Below are 25277 nucleotides of genomic sequence, written 5' to 3'. Positions count from 1 at the left end.
TCATATGACAGGCAAGGCTTAGGTGTTTCCTAGTGCTAGAGGACATCAGCACATCAAGATGCTTTCCCAGAAAGGGGTAACTAAGTCCAACCCTGACAGCTTCTCCAACTTGCAACTACCCATTAAGCGTACAATCTTCAGTGATTGCCTCTGCTTCAATCTGTAAGCTTCATAAGAGTGGTAGAAGTGGGAACTAATGATAACAGTAATAAGAGGACACACTATGGAAATCCTTACACTAAATGAGCTGAAACTACAGAACAAGAAAACTAGTGACCAAAGATTTAAAAGACTGAAGCAAAGAATCAGCTCACACTTAAGACATGTTTGGATAGGCCTCAATTTATTGAAAAGGAAAAAAAATATAAAAAAATGATAGAAGGATTTTGATATATGGTATTCCTTACAATTCAAACTACTGAGAGTTTTGCTAGACTTTGGCAAGCACAAGTTTGACAAAACTCTTTCAGTACTGCACTCAGGAGTTAAAAGCAACTTCTCTGCTTATTAAACACATGCATCAGGAGGCAATAGGCAATATGGCAAATAATTCACAGTCAGTTTTACCAGTTTAGGATAGGAGCTACAGAGACACAATACAAAGGGCTACAAGTGCTTCTGTGAAGCTCTAAACCGGTGCAGAATTAGATGAATTGCTCACCAGCAAGGGACTGTCCCTTCATGAAGTTACTTTTCTTTCACCCATTTGTAGAACACACATGAAAGCCGAAGGGTGCTCACAATGAACAGAGCTGACAGGGCTAATGCTTAACAGGGTGATGTTTCAACAGTACATTTGCAAGTTAGCAACTTTATGTAATCCAAGGAGTGCCAGAAGGCATGGGAGCTGAGGGGTGGGGGTGAAGGCAAGGGGAAATTAAAAACCAGTCTACCTTCAGAAACATGCTTGCTGAGGTTATATGGAAATCTCACTAGCCAGAAAACTGTTCAATAGGGTTTTCAACAGTTTACCAAGTAGATAAAAGCTGACTTGGTCACGCTATGCGTGCTTAATCCAACTTCAAACCTTACCTTGTATATACTGTCTTGCCGTCCCCTCGAACTGGGGGGACCTGGCAATAAATGCTGCTTTGAACAAAACCTCTTTGATCCAGCCTTCCTTCTCTTATTGCACTGTTGTCATTTTCCAAATTCAGAGTCAAACTCTCATTTCAGTTTGGAAATGGACACTTACTTGCAGGCTGAATGGAATCCTTATGGACTGTATTTAGCTGCATTTCTTAAACCTATTAATCAGAAGCTGCTTGTGAACCCTTTTCAAGGAGGACCCTGCCCCCTATTTAAAAATCCCTGGACCAAATCCAGCTAGTTTAGCTCTTTTTTAGGCTTCCCTAGGCAATCCAGGACATCAGACAAGTATTATCAGAACTTGTTTCTCCACTTTGCTGGGTTTTACAATGTATAACTTCACTAAAGATTCATCAGAAACAATAGCCTCTGGTTTTGCTGCAGTTCTTTCAAAGTACTTAGAAAACTGGAACTATAAAACCAGATCCCTTACACTCCATTCAAAATGTACTTCTACAAATACCCCTGTAAGCACTAGGACACTCATTGTTCCAGAGTGATATAAGCTTGCTACCAAGAACTATTCAAAATACCTGTATTCTGAGAAATCGGATGCTCAAGCGTACAGAGAGGCTACCCCGCAGTGTGCGTCTGTGCCTTCTCCTTTGGAATCACAGAAAGATGTCAGGATCTAGTTTTTGAGGCTCTTGTTTTCTAAGGGGAAAAAAAAAGAAGATACAAATAAAAAAAATGGAGCAACATACTTGTGTAGCAAAAGAGGGCATGTGCAGGCCCAGTTATTTCAGGTAAAGATTTGAGCCTCCAACACTACACACTTGCAGCATCACAGATGTAAATAAACATCTTTGAAACTAAGCCTCAGTGAGTGGAAGTTGCTTCAGCTTTCCAGATCGACTCTGAGAAGCTCAGAAAAGAATGGTACTACTATTCTGAAGTGAGGTTGCTTCCTTCAACATCTGTGGTGAATATGTGATACAGGCTGCTATAAGCATCACACGTATTTAAAACTAACAGGAGATGTTAAGGCTTGGTCCAGCCACATTGTGGTCATTAGGAGGAGGGAGCTACACAAATGCTTCATGAGATACATATGCTGTACTAGAGTACTAAGGGCTTTGCCTATTCTGATAAATCTCCCATCCTGTCCAGATTTTTGAGAAATAACAGGAAAATCTCCTTTCCAAAATACAAAGTTTAAATAGGGCCCCAACTATTTGTCTTTTAGTACAGTCCTCAACAATGAGATATTTACCTTCTGTTTAGTTGATGGCATTTAAATTAATCTCTACTCTTGCCTACTGCACAAAGGAAAAAAAAATCAATAAAATATCTGGCAACATTTATTACATTATTTCTAATGGCTCGTTAAAATAATGACACTTCCTTATTATGGAATAAATTAGTACCATTGTCAAAACAGTGCTCTCTGCAGATGGAATGTGTTCTCAGATTTTTTTGTTTTTAATTAGGAATAGTAGAGGTTTTTTTTTTCAATCACAAAAGCCTACTTTTCTGAATCAACCAGAGGCATTGTTATTTGTTTTTATTAACACATACAAAATTATTGGGGTATACAAATGCGTTTCCTTTTTGTACACAGTGAAAGCTAAATAAATGGGCATTACAGAATCAGTTTACATCACACTTTGTTTCAGAAAACACCGTTTATGATTAAACAAATAGGTTTATATATATATATATAAAAAAGAGCTTGAAATAGCTGGATAACAAATCATTGATTTATACTATCAGAAGGCTGGGAGCAATTGTGTCTGTAATGATTGTGCCCTTAGCTTTCAAACCATAATCTCCACTGATATGAGTTCCCATTTAAAAAACACAACCAAACCCAAAGCACAGCCAAACACCACCCAAAACCCAAAGTCCCAGAACACCAACCCCGCAGAACACAAAACCTCAAAGCAATGGCACAGCTTTCCTCAGGCCAATAACTTTTCCTGATGGCTTCAAGCACAAATGGATTATTTTAAATATCACATAAACCTACTGTAAATTAAAAAAATAGAAGATCACTTTACACAACGCATGGAAACCATATCTAGTGAGCACAAAACATTTACAACTGTGTCTTGTTTTTTCCTTGCATAACCCATACTCACACACAAACCAGTTTTCAAAAGAATTAGTGAAATATTCAGTCCACTTTTGTTTCTTTTATACAATATGAAATGGTTACAATACCATAGTATTTTTTAGAATAAGTTAAACATCAAGACATATGGCAATAGCATTGTACTAGTCTTTCTACATACATATGAAATCCAGAAATTCAGTCTATTTGTATTCAGTCACAAAAATGAATAAAGACTAAGATCCAGTTATACTGGAAAACTAGACTAGTTCTAGAAACCACAAATACTGTAAGCACTTTGGTATAATATGTACAGATTGTGCTGTCAATATCATGCTTGCATACTAGAACTGATCAACAGATCTGAGTTTGTGAATTGAAGGAAAAGAAAAAAGACACTGTAAGATCTGCTTTCTTATTTCTTTCTCTTTTTGGAAATGATTCATCCAAAGAAGATGCAGCACAAGTACACATGCAGCATTTGTATGATGTGACTACAAATTAAATATTAAAGTGTTTTTTAAATACAATGCAAGATCAGTCTCCTTAAGTGCACAGAACATAATGCAGAATACTGTTAATTACAGGGATAAATACAAAGATATTAAATGTTTTAACAGATACTGAACAATGTTCTCATTAAAAAAAAAAAGGTGTGAATGAGAATAGGCATTCTTCTGTTTTATCCCCCACTGGTAGGAGAAACAATAACTGCCAAATCATGAAAGATATCTGCTGCATCCATTTTATCTCTGTCTCTTAAAGTCATAGAACTGTACCTTCAGACTCTTGAGCAGTTTGGATATTTGGGTGTTTTTTTCCCTTTTAATTAATTTATTTATTTTTAACAAAAACTTCTCTTTTCCTGTAAGTGGAACTCAAAAAGTGCATTTTAAATTAAAGGGTTTACTTTTCCCCTCTATTTTATTAATGCATTTGCTGTGGTTTAGAAATTTTAGCCTAACCTATTAATTCCTTCTATCACTACAATTTATCAGAATGTCTCAGATCTGTTGAGGCAACCCTGCCAAGTTAGGTAGCCCCTCCTTTTGCAAAGCAAATGGTATTAAATGCTAAGAAAGGCAAAATACTGCAATCTTTATCCAAGTGAAATGGCAACTTAAAGAGTAAGGACTGCAGGATTTTCAGAAGATTTGAACTGTATGCAAAGTCTTCCCAAATTTGTAATTTATCTTTTGGATTTTGGGAGATACTAAAATTCAAATACCACATTCAACTAATTCAACTAATACTGCAAGTCAGCTTCAGACTGTGGTCTCAGGAACGAAATGATAGCCCCCAAATTCTCAACCCAACCAGAGGAAACTCACCCCAATCCTACTAATTTCTCCCCCAATAAAACAACTAATTTAACATGTAAACACAAGGGATGATGTTTCTCATTTGAAGCTCTTATTGTTGGCAAGTAATACTTCATAGGTATCAAAAATACTTTAGTTAATGTCTCCATATTTCCCCCATTTCTAAGATGCTTTCTTTTCCTTACGGAAGCTTTAGCTATTTAACATCAAACCAAACAATTGCACAAAAACTACAGCACCAAGCTTTACTAAATGAAACTGCTGGAGAGTACACACAGGAGAAAAGAATTTGACCATGTTTTTTGAGTGGGCTAGCAGTCAAATGAGTTTAAATAAAACTAATGTTAACACATTCCTTAATTGAAATGATTCTTAGCAGAAATAAATGCAGATCAGCATGATCTTACTGTAGGCTAGTTGGTGACCCAGCCAGGCTTTTGTGCAGGTTAGGGTTTTGACTGTGCCTGTTCCGACTGCGAACAGATGAAAACATGGTGTTGCAACCTGGGACTTTACATTTGTGGAGCTGGCGGAGATGCACAGTTTTGTAATGAGCCCTAAAAGTTCCTTTATTACTGTAAGTTTTTTGACATATATGACAAGTTATCGGCAAACTGGAAGCTAAATTTGTAAAGTTTTGATTAGCTTTCTCAATTAAAGTACAGTCTTGGTAGAGTTCATCATTGGGCATTAGGCTGGGTCCTTCACAGCTTTCATCACTATCATCCATGGGCATGGTGCATATTTCACTTCCTCCATCAGAATCCCAAGAAGAATGAGCACTGCTCTCAGATTTAATGCTGGAAGTAGTGCTTAGATCCAGAACAGCTCCATCATTCGATGGATCGTATCCATAACTCTCAGAACAGGGCTCTCTAATTTTGCTCACTGGAAAAACGAAGCTGCCTGTTCTGTTCATTCCTTTGAAGATTACAGAAGTATGTCCAACATGTTGTTTTAAAGAGACATCTTGGCAAAACTCCTTAGCCATGTCTTTCAAGAGGTATGTTGCATTGAAATGGTTGTTGAATTCCAGTGCATCTTTAGTCAGAAGCTTATGATGAAGATTTAGGTTTGAACTATGTCTAGAAGAACAAAGACAAGCTTAGCAAGAAAGCGTTTTGCCTCACTTAACAGTGGTTTCATAATGATTATTAACAAAGAAAAAAAAATCAGTATTTAGTAGCATGCATGAACTGTATACTTCTAATTTGACCAACTGCCACACTGGGAGTGCACACAGATGATCTGAACTTGCTTGCACTGGCATATATCAGAAATTTACAGAAATCAATGTTTCAGATTCTCTCCTGCATTGTGGATAGCTGTCTGCTCCACTAGGTCTAGTGCTGGGTCTAAAAGAGTTGGAGGACAGACCAAAAAAACCTGTATACTGAACTGAGATCAGAGAATGGACTGAGGGGAGTAAGAAGAGTCTTTCCCAATGGACAATGCAGGAAAGGAGTGACACCTGAGTCTGCAAAAAATACTGATGATCTCAAATACTGTAACCGTGTGCCAGGGTGCAGCTGTACACATCAGTACACAGCTTTTACTTAGTAGGATTTTCCTTGAAGTAAGGAATTTTACACTTTATGCAACTTGCAGGTTTCAAATGGGCATTTCTAGATTCAGGTTAAAACCACCAAAACATACAAAAACCACTGCTGGCCAATGAATACAACCAATCAGATCACTGAAAACTTCCAGGTTCTGGAGAGGAGATTCAATTTATTGCAGGAAAGGGAAAATATTAATTTTTCTCTTTTCCATTATGGTTTAATCCAAACCATGAACTGTTCAAATGTGCAGAGAAATGTGGCACTTGCAGTCACAACACTCGTCCAGAAACTTCTGCGAAGTTTCACATAACTCAGTTGTTTCACATAACTACTGTTTTGGACAAAGCTTGTTAACTTTCTTGCGAGTTGGCTTTGTTGTGTTTGTTGTTTTTTTTTTTTTTATAAGCCATCTTCCAAAAGCACCTATGTTAAAACTTAACTGAATGTATTGGTGCACGAAGGAATTCATGGCATGTGAACACAAATCTCACTGCTGGCCTTCTTTTCTGTGGCCCATATCACAATTACAGTGGAGAGGAATTCACATCTGGGAAGATGCAGGCAGCAGATGAAGCTGTGCATCTCAGATGCAGCGGCCAGTCCTCAGAGACCAGCTCATCCTCTCTCTGGACTGCATCATCTGGCTCCAGCACTCCTAGCAGATTACAGACAATCTAAACCTTGTGTCACTCTGAACAACTATCCAGGCATGCTTCCTGCAGCCAAAAGCTGCAGTAACACTCTTACAGGAGAGATAGAAAACTTACAAGACTTAGTTGCACTTTAACAGGTTTGTTATCTATCACTTATCAATTCAGATACATAACTGATAGTCAACAATAAAGCTTCAGTTCTTGCTTCTATGTATACAATAGACTGAAATGAAGTGAGTTACAGCAACACAATACTGCAGCTAACAGTAGACTGAATTAAACTCATTATATACTTTAGGAATTAGTATGCAATCACACATAAAAGCACTACCAATGTGGATACACACCAGATAGTGTTAGTTCAACTAGCACCATGTAATGTTAATTTTTGTACCAACATAGTGTAATCTTACTTTTATTATGGGCTTTTTCCCACCAGTCTGTTCAAAATCCTTGAGTAAAGCAAGGACAAGAGCAAGTGAAGACTTCCTGAATTGATCTCATTGTTTTTTCATTAAAGAGCACTGTATATATTAAAATACACATGAAAGTACATATTAAACATATAAGTTCACACATGCATCTATTGGCAAATTGCTGAATTCATACCCTTGTGGCTTTCCCTTTATGTTCTAAAGCATTCTTTCAACTATGGAAGTATTTATCAGTTATGAAATTTTCATGGCTTTATTTAATACATTGTCTAGTGGAAAGGAAATTTTTTTTCAATGGATTTTCATTTCATGAATGTTCTGATAAATTATCGTACCTGTTATATGAGGATACACAGAAAACCTCTGCAGGCTCCATTCCTCAAACACTCATTTTAATTTCAAATTAGGCTCCATTGTGATGGTAAAATAAATACAATTTTGTTTATAATTTTCTTACCTGTCTCGACTTCTACGAGAAGGGAAAGCAGCATTACAGCCCTCAACTGTGCAAATATGCATTTCTTTGAGATGTACATTTTTAAAATGCATTTTTACACTGTAAGGGTTTTTAAAAGTCTTCTTACAGATGTCACAATGAAAGCGGCTTTCTTCCTTCTGAATCCCTAGTGCATGTTGACTGACATGATCCATATCTTTAGAGTCTTCAAAACAAGGAATGGCAGCACCCCTGTTTGACAAAGTGCTGAAAAAGCCCCCGGTCAGCAAGTGGTGTTGCAATTCAGGGCAGTCATCTTTAGGAATCCTGCGCTTTGACTGCTCTTTAATATACACGGGGGGTTCAGTCATTGGTTTTATAACATCATTGTGGTGGTGTTTTGGATCTTCATACATAATCTCATGGGAAACTATTTTTAATGGTTGGTTTTCTTCTGGTTTAACCTCTTTCTCATAGTGATGCAATTCATTCTCAGAGATATCCTTGATGTATTTGTTATCTGGCGCAAAGACAGATTCAAAATACTTTGGGCCCTCTACCCCAGAGACAGATTTCCATGAATTACCTGAATGGGGGTGCTTTTCCACCCTGTCGGTCACCCGCTTCTCTATCTTATGCTCACAGGTCTCAAGCTCTCCGTCGCTTACCACTTGCAGACGTGTATCATCTTCAGAACTGGCAACATCACTGCTTTCATTCGGTGTCTCCACAGCTTCTTTCTCTATCTTAATAGGCATGCTTGATTTACGAGATTTCTTCTTGGGTAGCATGTCAAATGGCAATTCATTTGAAACAAGCTGCTCTGGTATAGAGGAGGAAACAAGAGGAAGAGAAGGAAGAGTACCTGGAGTATTAGCAAGCTCAGCTGGTGTGACTGGACTACGGTAAAAAGGAAGAACAGGCTGTACTGTCTTCAGGTTTGGAAAGAGGACACCATTCTGTCCAATACTGGGAAATGCAGCCTGACCCTTTGAATCTGTACAAGAGCTGGCATAGCTGGTAATAGTTCTGTTATCCGGAGCTAAAATTGTAAATTCTGTCCTTTTACTATCTCCAGGTCCAGCAATGGTCAAACCATTCCTTAGATCTTTATCCCTGTTATTTCTGTTCATTGGCATATGGAGTCTGGGGTTAGGATTTGCACTATGACGATTTCGACTACGCAGAGAGCTAAATACCATATTGCAGCCCTCAATTGTGCATTTGTGCTTTATCTTCAGATGAACAGCATTGTAATGTATTTTCAAAGTACCTTTGTCATAAAATGTCTTTTCACACGCAGTGCAGAAAACACGCCCTTTCCTTGGCCCAGGGCCATTCTTTTCAACAGATTTCATTTTGTTTTCTGGAGATAGTGCTGTCATTTCAAGCTTTGCTGCTGCATTATGTGAACTGGAATCACTTAAAAGGGCATCATCTTCTGTTTTAGTGGTGACATCTGGACCATTTATGCTCCTCTCATTTTCAACTTGAAATGGTGCAGAACTAGAAGTTAAGAAGCTGCTTTCAGAAAATGGTATCTGAACATCTTGTTTAGTTTCATTGCTATGGTCTTGACCTTGCTCAATCAAATGTCTTTCTGGTGGTGAACCTATCAAAGGTGGAGGCACTGGACTGAAAAACTGAAATGGCAGCATGAAAGCCATGTTATTTACAATATTCTCAAAGGGATGAATGTTTGTGGGACTCATTTTGTCCAAGGAAGCAGAAAAATTAGGACTGTGTTGATTGCAGCTCTCAATGAATGCCCTAATATCCAAATTGGCAGTTGGTGGTGGTATTATAATGGACTGCCCTTCTTTCTCTTGAATTGCCATTAACTCTACAATGGACTTAGTTTCGCCAAAACGAAGAAACTGCTGCAAAGTAGCCAGTTCTTCTTCAGTGGTCATTATGCTCCAGTGATCCAGCACCTTTCCTGAAGCATCCTAAAGGCAAAAATATTTAAATGAATCCAAAATTAGTTAAGGCAAACAAAAAACCCTTCCCCTGATTCTCTCATTTTTTCAGGGATTAAAACTTCTTATCTAGTGAAATGATAAACTTGCTCTATTTAATAAGAGATTGATGCCAATTCTGTGATACTTCCTTCTAATTTTTACTACAGTAGTTATATTATTTCTTTCAGACTGACAGCAATACTTCCCAATAAACTATTTTTTTCCACAAAAATTAAGACACGTCATTTGAACAACAGTTAGTATCATGTAAGTACAGACAGCAAAGATGGAGCAATCAGACCAAGATTTAGCTCCTCATTTAAGTCAAATATTCTTTCATTGCAAGTTTAATAATCTTCCAAGCAACTAAGATCAGAGAACAAATGAACCTGTATTGATCTATTGCCAGTGTTCACAGAGCACAGCTGTAATTACACTAGTGTTGGAGTTCTTTCAAACTCTAGCTATGCCTAACTTTTCCCAATAACTACAATAAATATTTTATCACAGAACATGTATTTGATGGCCTACTGAGATTTTTCACAGTGCATGTAAGAGTTTCTAAGATGATGAAGAACGTAACATTATAAATTTTTCATGTGGCAGAGGTTCAAGGTAATTGATTCCGTATTTTTAATCCTAACACTAAAAAGCAAGATTATCAAGACCATTAAATATTGATTCGTGTCATAATTTAAGATCATAATGTTACTTTACATAAAAGGTAACTTCCACAGTAGCAAGGACTAACATCAGTGTAAGCACATAGGGCCAAATTCATCCTTGATGTAGCTCCAGTAAGGTCAGTAGCGCTACACCAGAGATGAATATTGTCCCTGGTGTTTAAAAAGATGGCAATTTTATTAGTCAATGTATTATGCTACTGTATAAAAGTAAACTCCCTGTTTAAATAATACTAGCACAAATTCTGAAGTCTTTACTTTTATACATTCCCAGTAACTTTTGTTTTTTCTGTTGGCTTACCTTTGCTGATAGATTTGAACAAAATAGGAAGGTTTCAGGTAAGCCTGACTGAAGGAAAGAGCAATGACCAAAAATCCACCCTTTTTTTTCCAGTACTAAGCTTCTACAAGTCTATTACTGCCTTTCAGATGTATCACATTGTTAACACATTGTGAACCACTGACAAGATTAAGCTAGAAAACATTATGAATTACTATTCAGCAATCATATTTATATTTAAAAAGCCCCTCTAAATACCTGTAGCACATATCCACGTATATAATCCTGTAGTGTCCAATCCAGGGCATGGAGAATCTGTATCACCTCTTCCTGCTTCAGTACGCTGAAAAGCCGATCTAGCAGAATTTTAAGGCGCACAGGAATGGCTTGGGTTCCATACAACATGAGGCTACTGATATCAAAAACAACATTGGATTGAACTATTTCTACCTGGCTTGATGGGTAGAGGTTGGGAATCCTTAACTTGCTCAGGGCTGAAAATAAAATCACAAAATGTAAATAAATTTGAGTCACAAGAGACAGGCAAAATTGAATATAACTAATACTGGGGTTTGGGGGGGGGGTGAGGGGTGACATAAAAAACATGCTATAGTGAGGAGGGTCCTAAAAGGTTTTATATAGATTGCAAGAACAAATATTACCATGTGCTACCCATCCATGCCGGCACTGGTCACATTGTCGCTGATTTATTTTCCCAGGTTTGAAACACTGACAACTACAGTTCACAAGAGTGCATCGGATAGCCTGGAAATCAATAGAAAGGATGATAAGTATATAAGCACCATCTAGAGTGTGCAGAGTATACATATAAAATCCACCCATAAAATCCACATGAAGAGAGAGTTAGCATACCAGCACATACCTATCAATGTGCAATAGAAATAGTCTAGGCAAAACTTGAGTTATGCAAGATTACCTCTGCTTTAAAGAGGATCAGACACCATCTGGAACACTAGAATCCACACTTCTGTGGATTTGTTTAGGCAGAAGCACCTTTATAACAATAATAATGTGTTCTTGTGCATTAACCTCAGCTACAATCTTCATGCAAGACCACTTTTTTCAAGGAAGGTTTGAAAACAAAGATATACAGATGAAAGTCTCACTCAAAGTTTTGCTGGAACTCTATACTGCAATATAAGAAGTTCTAATGAGCAATGCCTTATCTCTGCATAGATGCCATTCCTTATATACAGCAGTATCCACACAGAATATAAGTATCATGTCCAAGATACAGGAGTCCACTAGTGCTTCTCAGTAACAAAGCTCACCAAAAAGTACTCCACCTCCTCAAACACTATAGCAGTCACACTTGATAAGAGAAATGCTTGAAAGATAATAGGCAAAATAGAGAACACGCAGAGATAACAACCAGTTTCACAGTTCAATTTGTGCATCACTTTACTCTCACTGAGGTCATCTATAATGCAAATCAAATTAGTATTCAGATATTACTAATCAACAGGGTGAAACAAACTTGCTTCCTGGAATACATGCTTTCTTCTGTATGTGCCCCTCTGCTGCAAAAGGCAGACAGACAACTTTGAGGTCCTAGTTAGAGCACCAAAGTGACTGCCATAGAGCATTTGTAAGATTCTGTATTGCTTAGATCTGATACTGAAAATAGTTCCTGCATAAATGGAATATTTATTAAGGGAGGGAAAGTGAAGAAATTAATGTGCAGAAAGTCTGCACTAGAATAAATAAATAAAAAAGATTATGCAATTGTAACATGTCTGCAATTTTCTGGTTTTAAAGAAATGTGTTATGTTTTGAAGTACAGACAGCAAATACGAAATAAGGCAAAGTTATACCCACCATTGGCTGCTACTCATGCTCTGAGGGTCACATGCAAAATGGGGACTTCCTTTACTTATTAATACCCATAGAAAAGCAAGACAAGACTTGAAAAGTAATGTCTTTTCAATGCAGGCATCCCCACATTGGCAGCTTTGGAAAACATACAAAGAAGCAAGTTTTTTGACAATCAGACTAAGGAAAATGAATGCAGGAGGAGCTTAAATGAAAATGACATTAAGAGAAAGATAATTTCACTGGGGGTTGCAATGTGCATTTCTTTAGGCTTGAAGAATTTGACTGATTAAGGCAGAACAAGACACTACAACAAGTACAACAATCTATTACAAACAAGCTTGTGCAGGATGTTTGGATGCTTAGTGCTTTAAATTACTGGATTTGGACTGAGATTTTAAAATCTTAGTAGCTGGCTTATCGAGGAGTTAGCTTACATTCACATCTCCAAACTGCAGTGACTTGATGCTGAGATTCATCTTTATTTGAAGAATCAGAACAAGTGGCAACAGGGCTATTGAAATCTCTGAATCATTTTGCCTTTAATCTTTTAAGGGAGCCATTGCAAAATACTGAATTCTTGAGAAAAACTCTGTGTTCCCCATAAAGTGATAAAATACACATCTATACCCCACACAGTGTGAATTGCTTCACTTTAATAGGGGATATATTTTCACTTAGATGCTAAAATGCTTTCATATAACAACAAAAAGGCATAAATTTTTTACAGAAAGGTTGGAAAAAAAGACACAGTTGGCTGCTGGTTCATTTCTATCACAAGATATCCAACAATAATGCAGTCCCTCTGTACACACATCATATTCTGTGCCTTGCACAGACTGAACCCCTTCCATAAGCAACCCTGCTAGGTTTGGTAAACTGCTGTGCATTCCACGAATGCATCTTTTGCAGTCCCTCCAGACAATATTAGAAAAGAGTACTTCCTTTTTCTGCAAGAAGTAACAGGAATATGCACAATGAAGAAATCTCTCATGATGATAATTGTGATTTCAAAATTTTTTTCATTCCTTTTCCTTTGGACATGTTCTGCAAACCACTGACCTTCAAAACTATTTTTTCTTCTTGATTTGTGTACTTAGACAAGAAAGATATACTGCACAAAATCCAGCATTTCAGAGCTTTGCGTAACATCTTTTTTCTATATGATACATGTATTTATTATCTTCCTACATATGTGTAGAAGACTGCACAGGCAGGAGGACATTTTGCTTTATGTATATGAAAGCGTCTGTTATGGAGTATAAGTTCCCTTCACTTCTAAATATGGAACTGATCCCCTCTCATGTCAATATGTTACTGCTTCTGGACACCAGTCTTAGATGAAGTTAGTTTGCACACTGCCAACATATCAAAGTATACCCTCAAATCAGGGATCTGCTGCTGATTTAAAAAATGGCTTGTAAGAATCCCTGAGAAGAAACACGTGTGATTTTCAGGTTGGTAGCCTTTCCCTTCATTTGTGCTCAAAAAAGTTTGTGTCTTGTAAAACTTCTCCAGCAACATTTGCGTTAATATAGTCACAGAGAATATGTAACATGGCAAAATTAGCTTTTAAAATAATCAGTGAGTCACAATTCTAAATCTTCAGTCATTGTCCAACTTAAAAAGGCACTTCCAAAAGATGCACTTTGATTATCTCCCAAGTTAACTTATATCAGAGTTTAATGAAGAGAAATTTGGCAAAACTTCTTGAGATTCATATGCTTGTCTTTTGCCTGTTAATCCTACTGTCCTTTATACACTTATTCTAAGGTACCGTAATTATATCAAGTCTTTTAATGAGCTTTATTTTCCTAACAAGTGGAATGCACACACAATTTAATTCTACAGAACAAAGGAATAACTTTCTATATTGCATATGTGTAAAACTTCAGAATTGTAATTAAAGGATTGGAAATGTAGATGGAAATTAAAGTGGAATTTTTTTAAAGTTCAATCCTTTCATTTAGGTCTATTAATTTAGTTTCATTTTCAGAAACATAAGGCAGATATTTCAAAAAATAGATCTTATGTTATCATCAAGGATCTTGTTATTGCTTTCCCGTCACTCTCTCCCTCACAAATGGATCTTTCTAAATCCATTATCAGCAACACTTTCTTCATTTTATGTATTATTTTTTAATAGAGTTGAAAATTCTGATCAAAATTTCCTGTGGTTTTACCAGCAGCACTGTGGAAATCCAAATGTCGTACTTTTTAATGCAAATAATTCCTCATTACAAGCGAAACAGATGAACAATTAAACTGGCCACTATAAAGCATCTAACGACAAATCACTGAAAAAGAAATCTTAACATCTGTTGCCTGAAAGTCATGACTGCTGACATCTTTCTTTGCCAGATATTGATGTGGCTTCGATTATGCTTTAAAACTCACTGAATGTTACTTTGCAACCCACTCACCGCCTTCACAGAAAAGCACAAGCTAATGGGACAAATTCATTCTCATTGTGGGATATAATCAGGCTGCATTTCTAAAGCAAGTTTGAGATCATCTATACTCTCCTGAAGCCTTTTGGGACCTACTCTTGCTTGTAACATACTAACAGCAGGTTTAAAACAAGGCATGAGAAGGGCTGTATAACTGTATCAAATCTCATTTAGTGTTAAGTGGATTCTGGTTTGACAGCACTTTGGCTTGGGAAATAAATTAAAAAGTAAGCAAGTATTGAAGGCTCTGTCAGGACCGAGTCTGAGATCTCTGCTCACACTGGAAAGCTGGTCTGGCTCTCTGCATGCAGTGAGAGCTGCAAATGCAGACACCACTAAAATGGAAGAGCAAGTCGCAGATTACCCTGGTAGTGTTTAGTGTTGCTATTGCACAGGTCAGCAGCCTCACTTGTTTCTGGCATCCAAGAAAAACCCTTGTCCTCTTTGCACAAAGCTACCCCTCCATTTAGAAACTGCTATTTTAAAGCTACTGTCATCACATAAAAAGCATGAGAGCTTTGCTGCTCTGCTATGAGGATTAATGACAAAATGCTGTCATTGATGCTGCGTTACAGGGACATCTTTTCCAATCAGGGGTTAGAAATTCCTATCAATTTATAATGCAGGTTTCAAATAAAAATAGGAATTACATGAAAGAAATGTGTGAAACTTCCACTAGACGAGACATAACTTTTCATGTCCTTCTAAGCAACAAGCTGTATCTCCTATAGCCATCTCATCTTCATTTCCCAGAAAAAGTAATTCCACTGAATATATGTAACCCTCCAAGTTATGTGCTCTGGTGAGAAAATATCCTATAGAAAAAACAGGGACATGTCCCATTTCTATCGAATAAACTTGCAGGGGTTCTACAGTAAGAACACTTGTGGAGGAAGAGCCAAGAATTATAATAGGGGAAGAAGATCAATTTGTAAAGCATTAGGATTTTTGGTTTTGTCTGCCAATCAGCTAAAACATGAAAGTCTTTGTACTTCCTAGAGTACAAGTAATAATTTTCTCATATATTAAGAATATTCCACAGAAATTAAGCTCTGTTTTGTTTACAGAACTAAAATTAAACATGGGACATATGTATAGTTATTAGGAAATATTTTCTTGCTTGCACTTCACAAGAGATTTGCAAGGGAAGTAAAGAGATGGATACATTTATCTCTTAAATTAGAAGCACAATCCACAGCTAAAGGACAAATCCAAATCTGTGTGCACCTTCCAGTAAAGAAAACAGTAACTATACATGACAGTGAAGTTGCCTTCCTGGACAGTTTGCTTTCTTTCCTGTTAGTGCTGTTATCCATTGGGTTTCTTGTGGTTGCAAAGTTTAAACAAGTCTTGTTTTTTCACCACCCATTTACATTTGATTACTTCTGTGTTTGAATCCTTTGAACAACCACTGAAAGCAGAGATTAATTAAAACCCCCTTTATCTTAAGCACCTCTGTCAATGCTTTTCTTTTCCATACCATACAATGAGCAAAGCTTTGGTTTAGCCCTTTTCTTTTTTGTAAGGCAAACTTTTACCACTTCACCTAAGGATATATTCCACTGATAAATAATACAGTCTGTCTTTTTTTGCCATGATTTAGAACAAGTTCTCAATTTACATTTTACCCACCTTACTTTCACTGTCTCACAACTCAGCTGTGCTTATCTGTATCACACTAATACTTTTTTTCAACACCTATCCCATATGTATTTGTACCCATTCTGTCTGTTCTATAGTACATATTTAGCCCTTGTGCGTGTTCTCCCTAAACATGGACATCAGCTTTTTATACTCTGTTGAGCTCTCTGAAGTTTACTGATATTAAAATATATTCCAGTATATTCCAAGTGCAATCACAAAAGGTGTTGGGCTGCTCCAGATGGTGTTAAGTACTTATTGAAGATACAGCTCAAAAATTAAACCTAAAACGCACGTTGATATATCTGTTAGAGTTTAAATTAAGTATCTTACACTTCTTATTGTTCCTTGAAAGTTTCAACATATTCCCAGTTTACTAAGGCTATGAATCCCATCTGCCTACAGGGAATATTATGAGGGCCCCTGCAGCACCTTCAAGGAAAGGCTTTGGGCCATTTTCTTCTTCCTGACATGCTCACTTCAAAGAGGAAACAGGGATGCCTGGAGGATGGACAGAACATGGAAACCCTTCAGTGCCTGTAAGCAGAGCTGATAGGGCACATACGGAATGGGGAAAAGAGACACACCAAGCAATGGTGCACTGAAACGCACTTACATGTGCACAGGTCTGATAGCAAGGCCCATTTTACTCTGCTCAAGGTAGACTTGGCCCATGCTACGACTTGGCATGAACTTGTTCAGTTCAGTTTTGTGGTATTTTCTGCTATCACGTGTTTACAGTTCTTCAGTCATGGCTGAGGTCAAAGCTGTGCTTTAAGTCACACATCACTGATAATACACATCCACTGCCTGCCTTAGTCCTTGAAACAAATGGGTTTCCATTCATGGACATTTATGCCTGTGCAAGTACATCTGGCTGTTGCAATCTCTGCTGTTTCTATACTGAAGTTTAAAATACTTAAGACAAAATTATTACATAAAAGTATTTTAACAAGGAAAAGGTCCCTATAAGATTACCAATTATACTGCACTGAATGCTGCACACACTATTTCCACAGTCTTATCTCACAGAAAATGTTTCTTACAAAGTAACAGCTGCCTTTAATACAGTTATTTAATAAATATAGTAAGTAACAACAAACTTCTTTCATGAGAAGCAAACAAGCAAAACCAAACCTTATTGTTTGTTGTATCCATATTTTGAGCTTTTAATTAAGCAGAGAAAAGTTGCACAGGGAAGTGACAGTGTAAACAGCACCGACCAAATAGCTCCAACCTTCTCCATTAGAGGACATGTTTAAAACGCTAGCCCTCGATGATTCATCTGACAAACTGCTTATTAGTGAAATAATTTAGCAAAATTCTTGTCTCCTGCTCAAGAGACCAAGCAGGAGACAAATGAAAAAGATGGGCCATGACTTGCCTTTTGCAGTGCCACTGAACACGATGTTACACTCATAACTCAGTGCCTAAATCCACAATGGCTCCTCAATAACTGGGCTGGTTTTCATATGCATCGACCATACACACAAGCTCCTACCAAGCTCAGGAGGTGCAAGAACCCTTGAAAAACCCAGACAAAAACCTTTTGTTTCAGAGGCCAAACAACACCTGTTGTGCTGAAGATTTTGGCTGGTGCCAATACCACTCAACTCCCACTTACCCGTTCTCTGTGGGGAAATTATGTTATGATTTTTACTCCTAAAAGAACACAAAGGCCACAAGTTGAATACATTTTCTAGATAAGACCACAGAATACATCCCATTAATTATCAAGATCCTTATGTATATATTCATATTGTTTATTTGGGGTCAGATACCAAAACCTGACCTCCTTTTAAACAGCCACAGCTTGAGCATTACACGTAAATAAGAGTATTTACAACCCAGATCCTGCAGCAAGTTGCATTACCCCATTACTCTCCCTCAGTGGGGCTAAACAAAGCTAATTTGGGCCTAGAATTTGACCAAATCTCTCTCTTGTGGGTGTAGCTGAGCACCTTGAGCTAAAAATGTTTAATTGTCCTTGTAATAATTAACTAAAATATCCTCAAAACCATCTAAAATGTGAAGGGGGGAAGTGAAAAAGCTCAGTAAGATGAAACTGAAATTAGGTAATACCTTCACACGATGGCACCACCCCATCAAATCAACCATGCTTGTGGATTTAAAAGACAGTTCTAGCTGGCTACGGAATTGTGGGCCATGAGTCCATGTGTCACCACTTTGTTAAATAGCTTTTCCGAGAACAGACCTGAGATCGAGGAGCTGAAATGAAACTGAACCAAATCAGACTCAACCCTAAAGCCACTCTGGGCTCAGCAGCAGCTAACAGAGAGGAGCTTAGGGTAGTCCTGGGCACAGCAGCAGGGTGAGGGAGCAGAAGGGAGCCATTTCTGAGAGAGGCAGCATGCTACAAGGCCAAACTTTAATCACAGCATAACTTGTGGGATGAAAATCACTCCTCATGCATGTCACTTACCCTAAAGGGCCCCTTAGGGCAACTCTTGTTAATGGCACTGTCAAAATAATTATAAAGAGAAAAGAATGCGAGCGCGCATGTGTGTGTGAGCACACACTCAGGCTGCTAATTTTTAAACAAAAAGCACTGGACAGTAAAACTTAATTCTGCCGTTCAGCAACATGCTTGTAGATACATTGGGTTATGGTGCAATTAATCTCACTTGTTAACAACAGGTGTGTGCTGACAGACAGCTTGGTCAGACTTGGGCACGCATTTAGATCCTCTTCTGGTTTGGAAAAGAAAACAAGAAATACAAATTGAGGAATGAAAAATGTCACATTATCATTATCTTAGAATTATTTACTTTTGATTCTGAAAGAGACTACAATGCTCTGGTTCCTCTGGCATACCTGCCCTGGCCTGCGTAGGGCAGAAATGTTTAGCTGAGTATTAAGCCGTGTCTATCACAAGGTATTGAAGTGACTTCCTTTCTCCATAAATTTACAGGAAGAATCGTTCTTTTTAGTGCATTCCAAAGTAAGTAACAGAGTGCTGCATGCTCATGACAGAAAATGCTCAGGTTTTAGGAGTCTGGATAAGTCACTGGACAGAAATGGTGTGAAAGGTCTTACGATAAAGCACCAGATGCCATTTAATCTAGCAAATAAATCGCGCACATACTGTTTATCTGTATTGCCATGCTATGCATACCATGGTAAATGGTGAAAGTATAGACCTATCCATGAACTGAAATTTAATTAAATATATAATGCCAAGCTCTATGTTAGCAAGGAATAAGTGTTATAAACCCAAATTCATAGATATCATAGAAATGAAAAATATTAGTATAAATCAACTGCAAGCCCTTTAAAATATGTCTTTACCTAGCTTATAAAGTGTTATATATGCACAGTGTGGGTGAGTTAATGTTTCAAAGACAACCCTAACTTTTCAGCTCCTCACACAGATGCTTAAGTCTCAAAGCCATGAAATATTAATGCCTATTTTTTTCCTTTTTTCCCTGTTACAGAGCAAAGACATAGATTAAAGAATAATAATAAAAAAGCAGCTCTCTGAAACATTCAACATTACACAATTTCATTTAATGCAATTTCAGAAATTTTAAACCCAAACAGTATTTGTACACATACACATGATACTATCTATGGTACTGCAGTTACGCAATAATTTTATGCAACAGGGTCGGCTCCATTGGTAATTTCACAATTTAAAACTTGGAAACTCAGTATTCCCTTTTAGTGAACACACGTGAGGAAAATCTTAAGTGGCTTTCAGACATCAGCTCCTTTCAAATGAAAAAATACCCATTTCTCATTGAAAATCAGCTATATTTGAAATTCAAAGTCTTAAGTTTGTGTTTTACTGCTTCCTCCCCCCCCCCCCCCCCCCCACCATGGTTTTAAAGTGTGGAATGAAAATATCATTGTATTTTATTCTCAAAATGACTGAGGAATGTTAGAAATTGACACCTTTCCTCATTCCCTCAATAATACTTTTTTTAGGCTGAATATTGACATTTCAGTCCCTAAGCAGATTTTTGAGATTGTAACTAGCAATAAAATAGCAAGAAATAAAAACTAAAAAGAAGACAGAAAATGACACTTGGTGTAAAACTTCAACTGTAGCATCTGTTAGGACAAAAACTGCTGGATGCCCAGTACATAGACACTGGGAGAGCTCCTGCACCACTGAAGTAATAGAGGGCAGGAAATGATCCAGAGGGCCAAACCAATAATTTTTCTTCCCTGGGTGGATGTTTTCCTGGAATGATGAATTCAAGTTCCATACCTAAAATTTAGTTCAAATCTGCATGAAAAATGTTTACTGAATGCCAAATCATACCAGAAAGTGCATTTAGAATGTGTCTATGTAGCAAAAACTGTAACCTGAAATTAAATGAAAACATTTCTGTTCTTGTCAGAGATGTATTTAACATTATCATAATGAAGTCTTTATTACTGAAAACAAAATCAGTCACTGGCTGGCTCGATGGGAAATGGAATGACACGCTCAGCGTTGTATGAATGGATTTTTAACAGTACCATGAACGGACACGGAAGCTGGAACTCAAGACATTTGGTATCAAAAGGCAAAAGCTTGTTGCAGCCTAAGCAGGCAGAATTTCATCTCTGCTATAGTGAAGCGCATTAAGTGGCTCAATAATAATTTTAATATTTTTTCTTGTTTCCTTGAAGATTTGGCTTTCCTACAGGTTTGGGTATGTATGCAGAGACCATTATTTTAGGGTTCTGGATAGGTTAGAGATGGTTTGGTAGTTCAAAGAATAATCAGAAAAAATAATTTATAAAAACCAATCAAGCAAAAACATATCTATAAAGTGGAACAAAAATGTATTTTCCATAACATTAGTTTTCTCATGTTCACCTATTGTCCAAATAAAAGTCTGAGTAAGCTGCAAACTATTAAAAACTCTAGAGTTTAAATCAAACAGAAATGAAATTATGCTGATTATGAAGAAAACTTACTAGCAATATACACATAATGGTAAGTAGATCTAATGTAATATAAATGATACTCTTCGAAAGTCTGTATTTTTCCCCTTTTCTGTAAAGGCAGCAATTAGAAAGTGTATATTGTTCTAATCACTAGAACAAAGAAAACCAACAGGCACTGTTGTTAGTAGTTACAAATAATGCTAGTCCTACTTTGCACCATGACCTAAGTGGAGTGAGGCTCCCCACCTCCCACTCCTCCAGCACTGAGAGCTGAGCCACAATTTCACTGCTTTAAAACCAAAGTACAGAAACAGAGACATTTGTCTAACACACCGCTTGCATATTTTTCGGCGAACTGCAGTAAACAGAACTGTATTTTCCAAAAGGATGTTAAAAATAGAAGCATATGATCTTTTCCCACCTAGAATTGTATCCTTACAATTAAAGACTATTAGCTGGCATCCCTTTTAACCGTCAAACTCAGACAGTGGCAGTTCTATAGCCACAAAGAGAAGCAGTAAATGAGAAGAACATGTTACTACACTGCATTTGAGAAAGTTTGGCTCCAAGCTATGCACTGATTAATATCAGATCTCCTTCTTTACTTGCCTCTTGACAATCTTGTCACATCTGGCTGACAAATCCTTACAAGCTTATCCAAACCAAGGCAGCCCAGATCATGCTCCGGGAGTAGCTTGAAGGAAGCGGCAACACCAGCCATGCACTGATGTGCCATCATGAAACTAATGAAGCTGACTTCACTTGCAGACTGCAGGAACACGAAGAAACACAACATGCCTCAAGGTTTTGCAACATAACACAGAGTTAGCTCACCAAGATAAGACAAACAATCAGCTCCCGAGGTTCAAGAAGCCAAGTAGTTACATGAATTACAAAAATTTATATAGAAATCGCTTGAACAACAACCTCAGCTAAATGAGCACAATAAACTCCAACTTCAGATCAGACGTGAAAATTGACTGCTAAATGCATTTCAAACAATGTTGGGGCTTTTTTTTAATTAAAACAAAACTAGTTTATTTCATTTTCTCTGTCCCATATCCCCCAAATACCTGCATGTTGCCTGGCTCCCAGGTTATCCAAAATGAAAAACATTAGGAAAAAAAAAAAACCAAGAAGGAAAAGAAAAGAAAAACCAGTGTCACTTTTTATCCGCAGGATTTTACAGAAGGATAAACCACAGCCTGTGTATATCAGTAGTCCTCCCCTGGGTTACCGATCTGCCCTCGCCTCATTTTTAAACCAAGGATTCGTTACACAGAGAACTAGAAGTATTTGGCCAATTAATAAACCAGAAAGTAAAATGCTGTATCTTAAACACATCTAACAAACCCTCATTATGTATGGGCTGACAATTAAACCATGTTTATTTTTCTATGTGAGGAAAAAAATAATCAAAATAAATTAAATAAGCGTCTTGAATCCTGATGCATTTAACCTCTTAATTAGTGCAATGTATTTAAAAAGCCAGACCCCCCCATACACACACACACAAACACTCACTCTTCCCCCCCCCACACCTCCCCCCCCCCAAAAAAAAATACAAACAGACTGATCCTAAGAAAATAATTACTGGCCTTGTTTTCTGGATGCTAAATAGTCAACAATAAATTGTATATAAAGGGCATACATTAGATTCCACTTTAGTGGTAATTTCTGAAGAACTTCATAGTGAAATTACATTGTTGTCTGCTCTCCAGTGCATTTATACGTCATGCTAATGATAATGTATCTTCTTTAAGCACTTGACTCAGAACACATCTGAGTCACAAATCACAGATTTTATTGCTATTAATGTATATTGAGGACTCGTACAATTAAACATTGTCAAGTATTTATGATTTACATGCTACTACTTCAATTGGAAAACAATTACACAAGTGATGGCTCTGCTTATTATAATCAGCCTGCAATTCTGCATTACTTACTGTAGAACAGAAAAGTCATACAGTTGTTTACAGTGCACAGCAGAAAGAAAACCAGGATTTTTCACATAAACTAGTTTTCTACTTTCACAGTACCTTTTTGTAATTAAGAAATGGAGAGTACAGCTCCCTACAGCTCTCATCTCCATTGTTCATTACCCAAAACAACACCATTGCAAGATTTTTTATATCTCCACAGTGCATAACCACAAGTAAAAGTTGCACAGCAAAAAAAAAATACACATTCATATAGAACTGCAAAGAACTTTCCTTACCTCAGACATTCTTACTGTGCTTATGTTTCCAGAGCTATAAAACAGTTTCCCATTCCCTCAGTGAGTTGTACAAAGAAGTACTGGAAACACTCCTGCCTGTACAAGTACTAAGGCAGAACCATCACACGCCTCTTTACTCTTGTCTGACTCTGAGCACCTCAAGGTCTGATGTATGCTCAGGCTGTGCACAGGGGAGTGAAATAAGATCCTCCCCCTTGGTGTTCTCCAGACCTACAGTACGAAGTTGTGTCTGCCTCTCACCTCTGCAGCCAGCTCTCACCTCGCTGCCCCGCAGTGGTGTGCTCCAGCGCGCTCCTCCAGTCGCAGGGCAGTCCCCTCACAGCTGGCTTGAAGAGGGCATGACACTCATCTTTCACAGAGATTTGATCAAAAGGAGGCTTGAGGCGCTCCTAATGCAGTGCGAGGAGATTCTACCTCTGCTCCGGCAGCCTAAGTAATGCGTTAAATCAATGCAGCTGACCTAAGGCCTATTACAGGGTTTTTTTTTTTTCTCTTCCCGGACTGTACAACTATCTGCAAATAAGCTATGAGGTACTTATGATTAAAATTACTTTTTTTTTTCTTCGCGTCAGAGTGTTGTTTTTTTTTTAAATTTCAGCTGCTGTGTTATTTGTTTCTTTTTCCCTTTTTTTTTCCTTTTTAAACATTTGCAGGTTTCAAAGCTCCACCGACTGGGGTGTGGATTTTTTAAAGTTACAATATTTCCCCCCCCCCATCAGCTTAGTTTTAAGTTAGGGCTGAATTTTATTTCTTTTTATGAAGTTGAAGCTTCCTATTAACAGAAGCACAGGTCATAAAGACAGGAGAATTACCTTCTAGTAATTGGACCAAAATCTGGTTTCAGTTATTCAGGTGTTGGGTTGCATTCGTGAGTTACAGCAGGATTTTTGTCATAGTCACTTCTCACCTATTTGAAAAACCAAAACAACCCCCAAACAAAACACTTCTCCCTCCTCTCTACTCTGTTTTTGACTCCTGTAGATAATTTCTTGGCACTCTCCTAACTCAGGAATACACTGTACTACGCCCACATGGGCAAGTTGCATTGAACTCAGTGGGAATCCTTGTAGGAACATACCAGGACAATATCTGACCAGATGAATACCTGTAAAGCCATAGGAAAGGCAGCAGGAAATAAGATGGCTAAAGGGAGAAGACAGCTACCGTATTATTACTGTTGGTTAATTCATTGTTTTCTTCTAATCCCATTTACTATTTGCTAGGTATGCGCACAGTGCTTAAGGAGAGAACCTAATTTACCTTTTACTAAATACTGGGGTAAAGTTAATGTTAACTCCATGGAGGTAGCTGGAACCAGGCCAGGAGGTTCCACATTGGTGATAACCAGAATCTGGTCCCACAAAGCGCAACATGAAGCACATGCTTTCTCTAAGCCTCCTGGTTTCTCCACCCTATACCTTATTACTCTCACTGAGCTATTGAACAAGCCGGAAAACCAGAGAGGCGGATTTAGTTTCACAGTATGGTCTGCCAGATACTTCTGCCAAAACACACTGGAGTGTGAGGACAGCCAAAGAGCCAAACACCAGTTGTCACTTGGTCCTTCCCAGCAGAAGGGAAGGGGGCTCCAAGGACACCTCTGCCCCCTGCAACATGCCTGGGACAATTCTCTCTAGGGAACAGTTACAGATGGATTATCAGCAGTCTTGTAAATGGTAGCAAAACACACCTAAGAAATCAGGTTGACCATCATACTGCTTTAAGTGATCCTTAAC

The 25277-nt window shown here is 37.7% G+C and overlaps 1 protein-coding gene across 2 annotated transcripts; it reads right to left on the bottom strand.

The window, feature by feature from the left end:
* Positions 1-324: 324 nt before the first annotated feature.
* Positions 325-23682, bottom strand: BNC1 (basonuclin zinc finger protein 1). Of its 2 annotated transcripts, XM_005148728.3 has the most exons (5): positions 23521-23682; positions 11136-11238; positions 10732-10967; positions 7571-9498; positions 325-5549 (listed from the first exon to the last, which is right to left on the bottom strand). In XM_005148728.3, the coding sequence occupies exons 1-5, from the start codon at positions 23527-23529 to the stop codon at positions 4868-4870; spliced, it is 2958 nt and encodes a 985-aa protein (XP_005148785.2). In that variant the 5' UTR covers positions 23530-23682; the 3' UTR covers positions 325-4867. The 2 variants fall into 2 exon arrangements, with proteins under 2 accessions (XP_005148785.2, XP_030904471.2); XM_031048611.2 differs by lacking the exon at positions 23521-23682 and having other exon boundaries at positions 11136-11301.
* Between the last annotated feature and the right edge of the window lie 1595 nt (positions 23683-25277).

The sequence above is a fragment of the Melopsittacus undulatus genome, chromosome 9, assembly GCF_012275295.1.
Source record: "Melopsittacus undulatus isolate bMelUnd1 chromosome 9, bMelUnd1.mat.Z, whole genome shotgun sequence".
Taxonomy (NCBI): Eukaryota; Metazoa; Chordata; class Aves; order Psittaciformes; family Psittaculidae; genus Melopsittacus; species Melopsittacus undulatus.
Note: the sequence above shows the minus strand (reverse complement) of the source record. Positions and strands in the feature narration are given on the sequence as shown.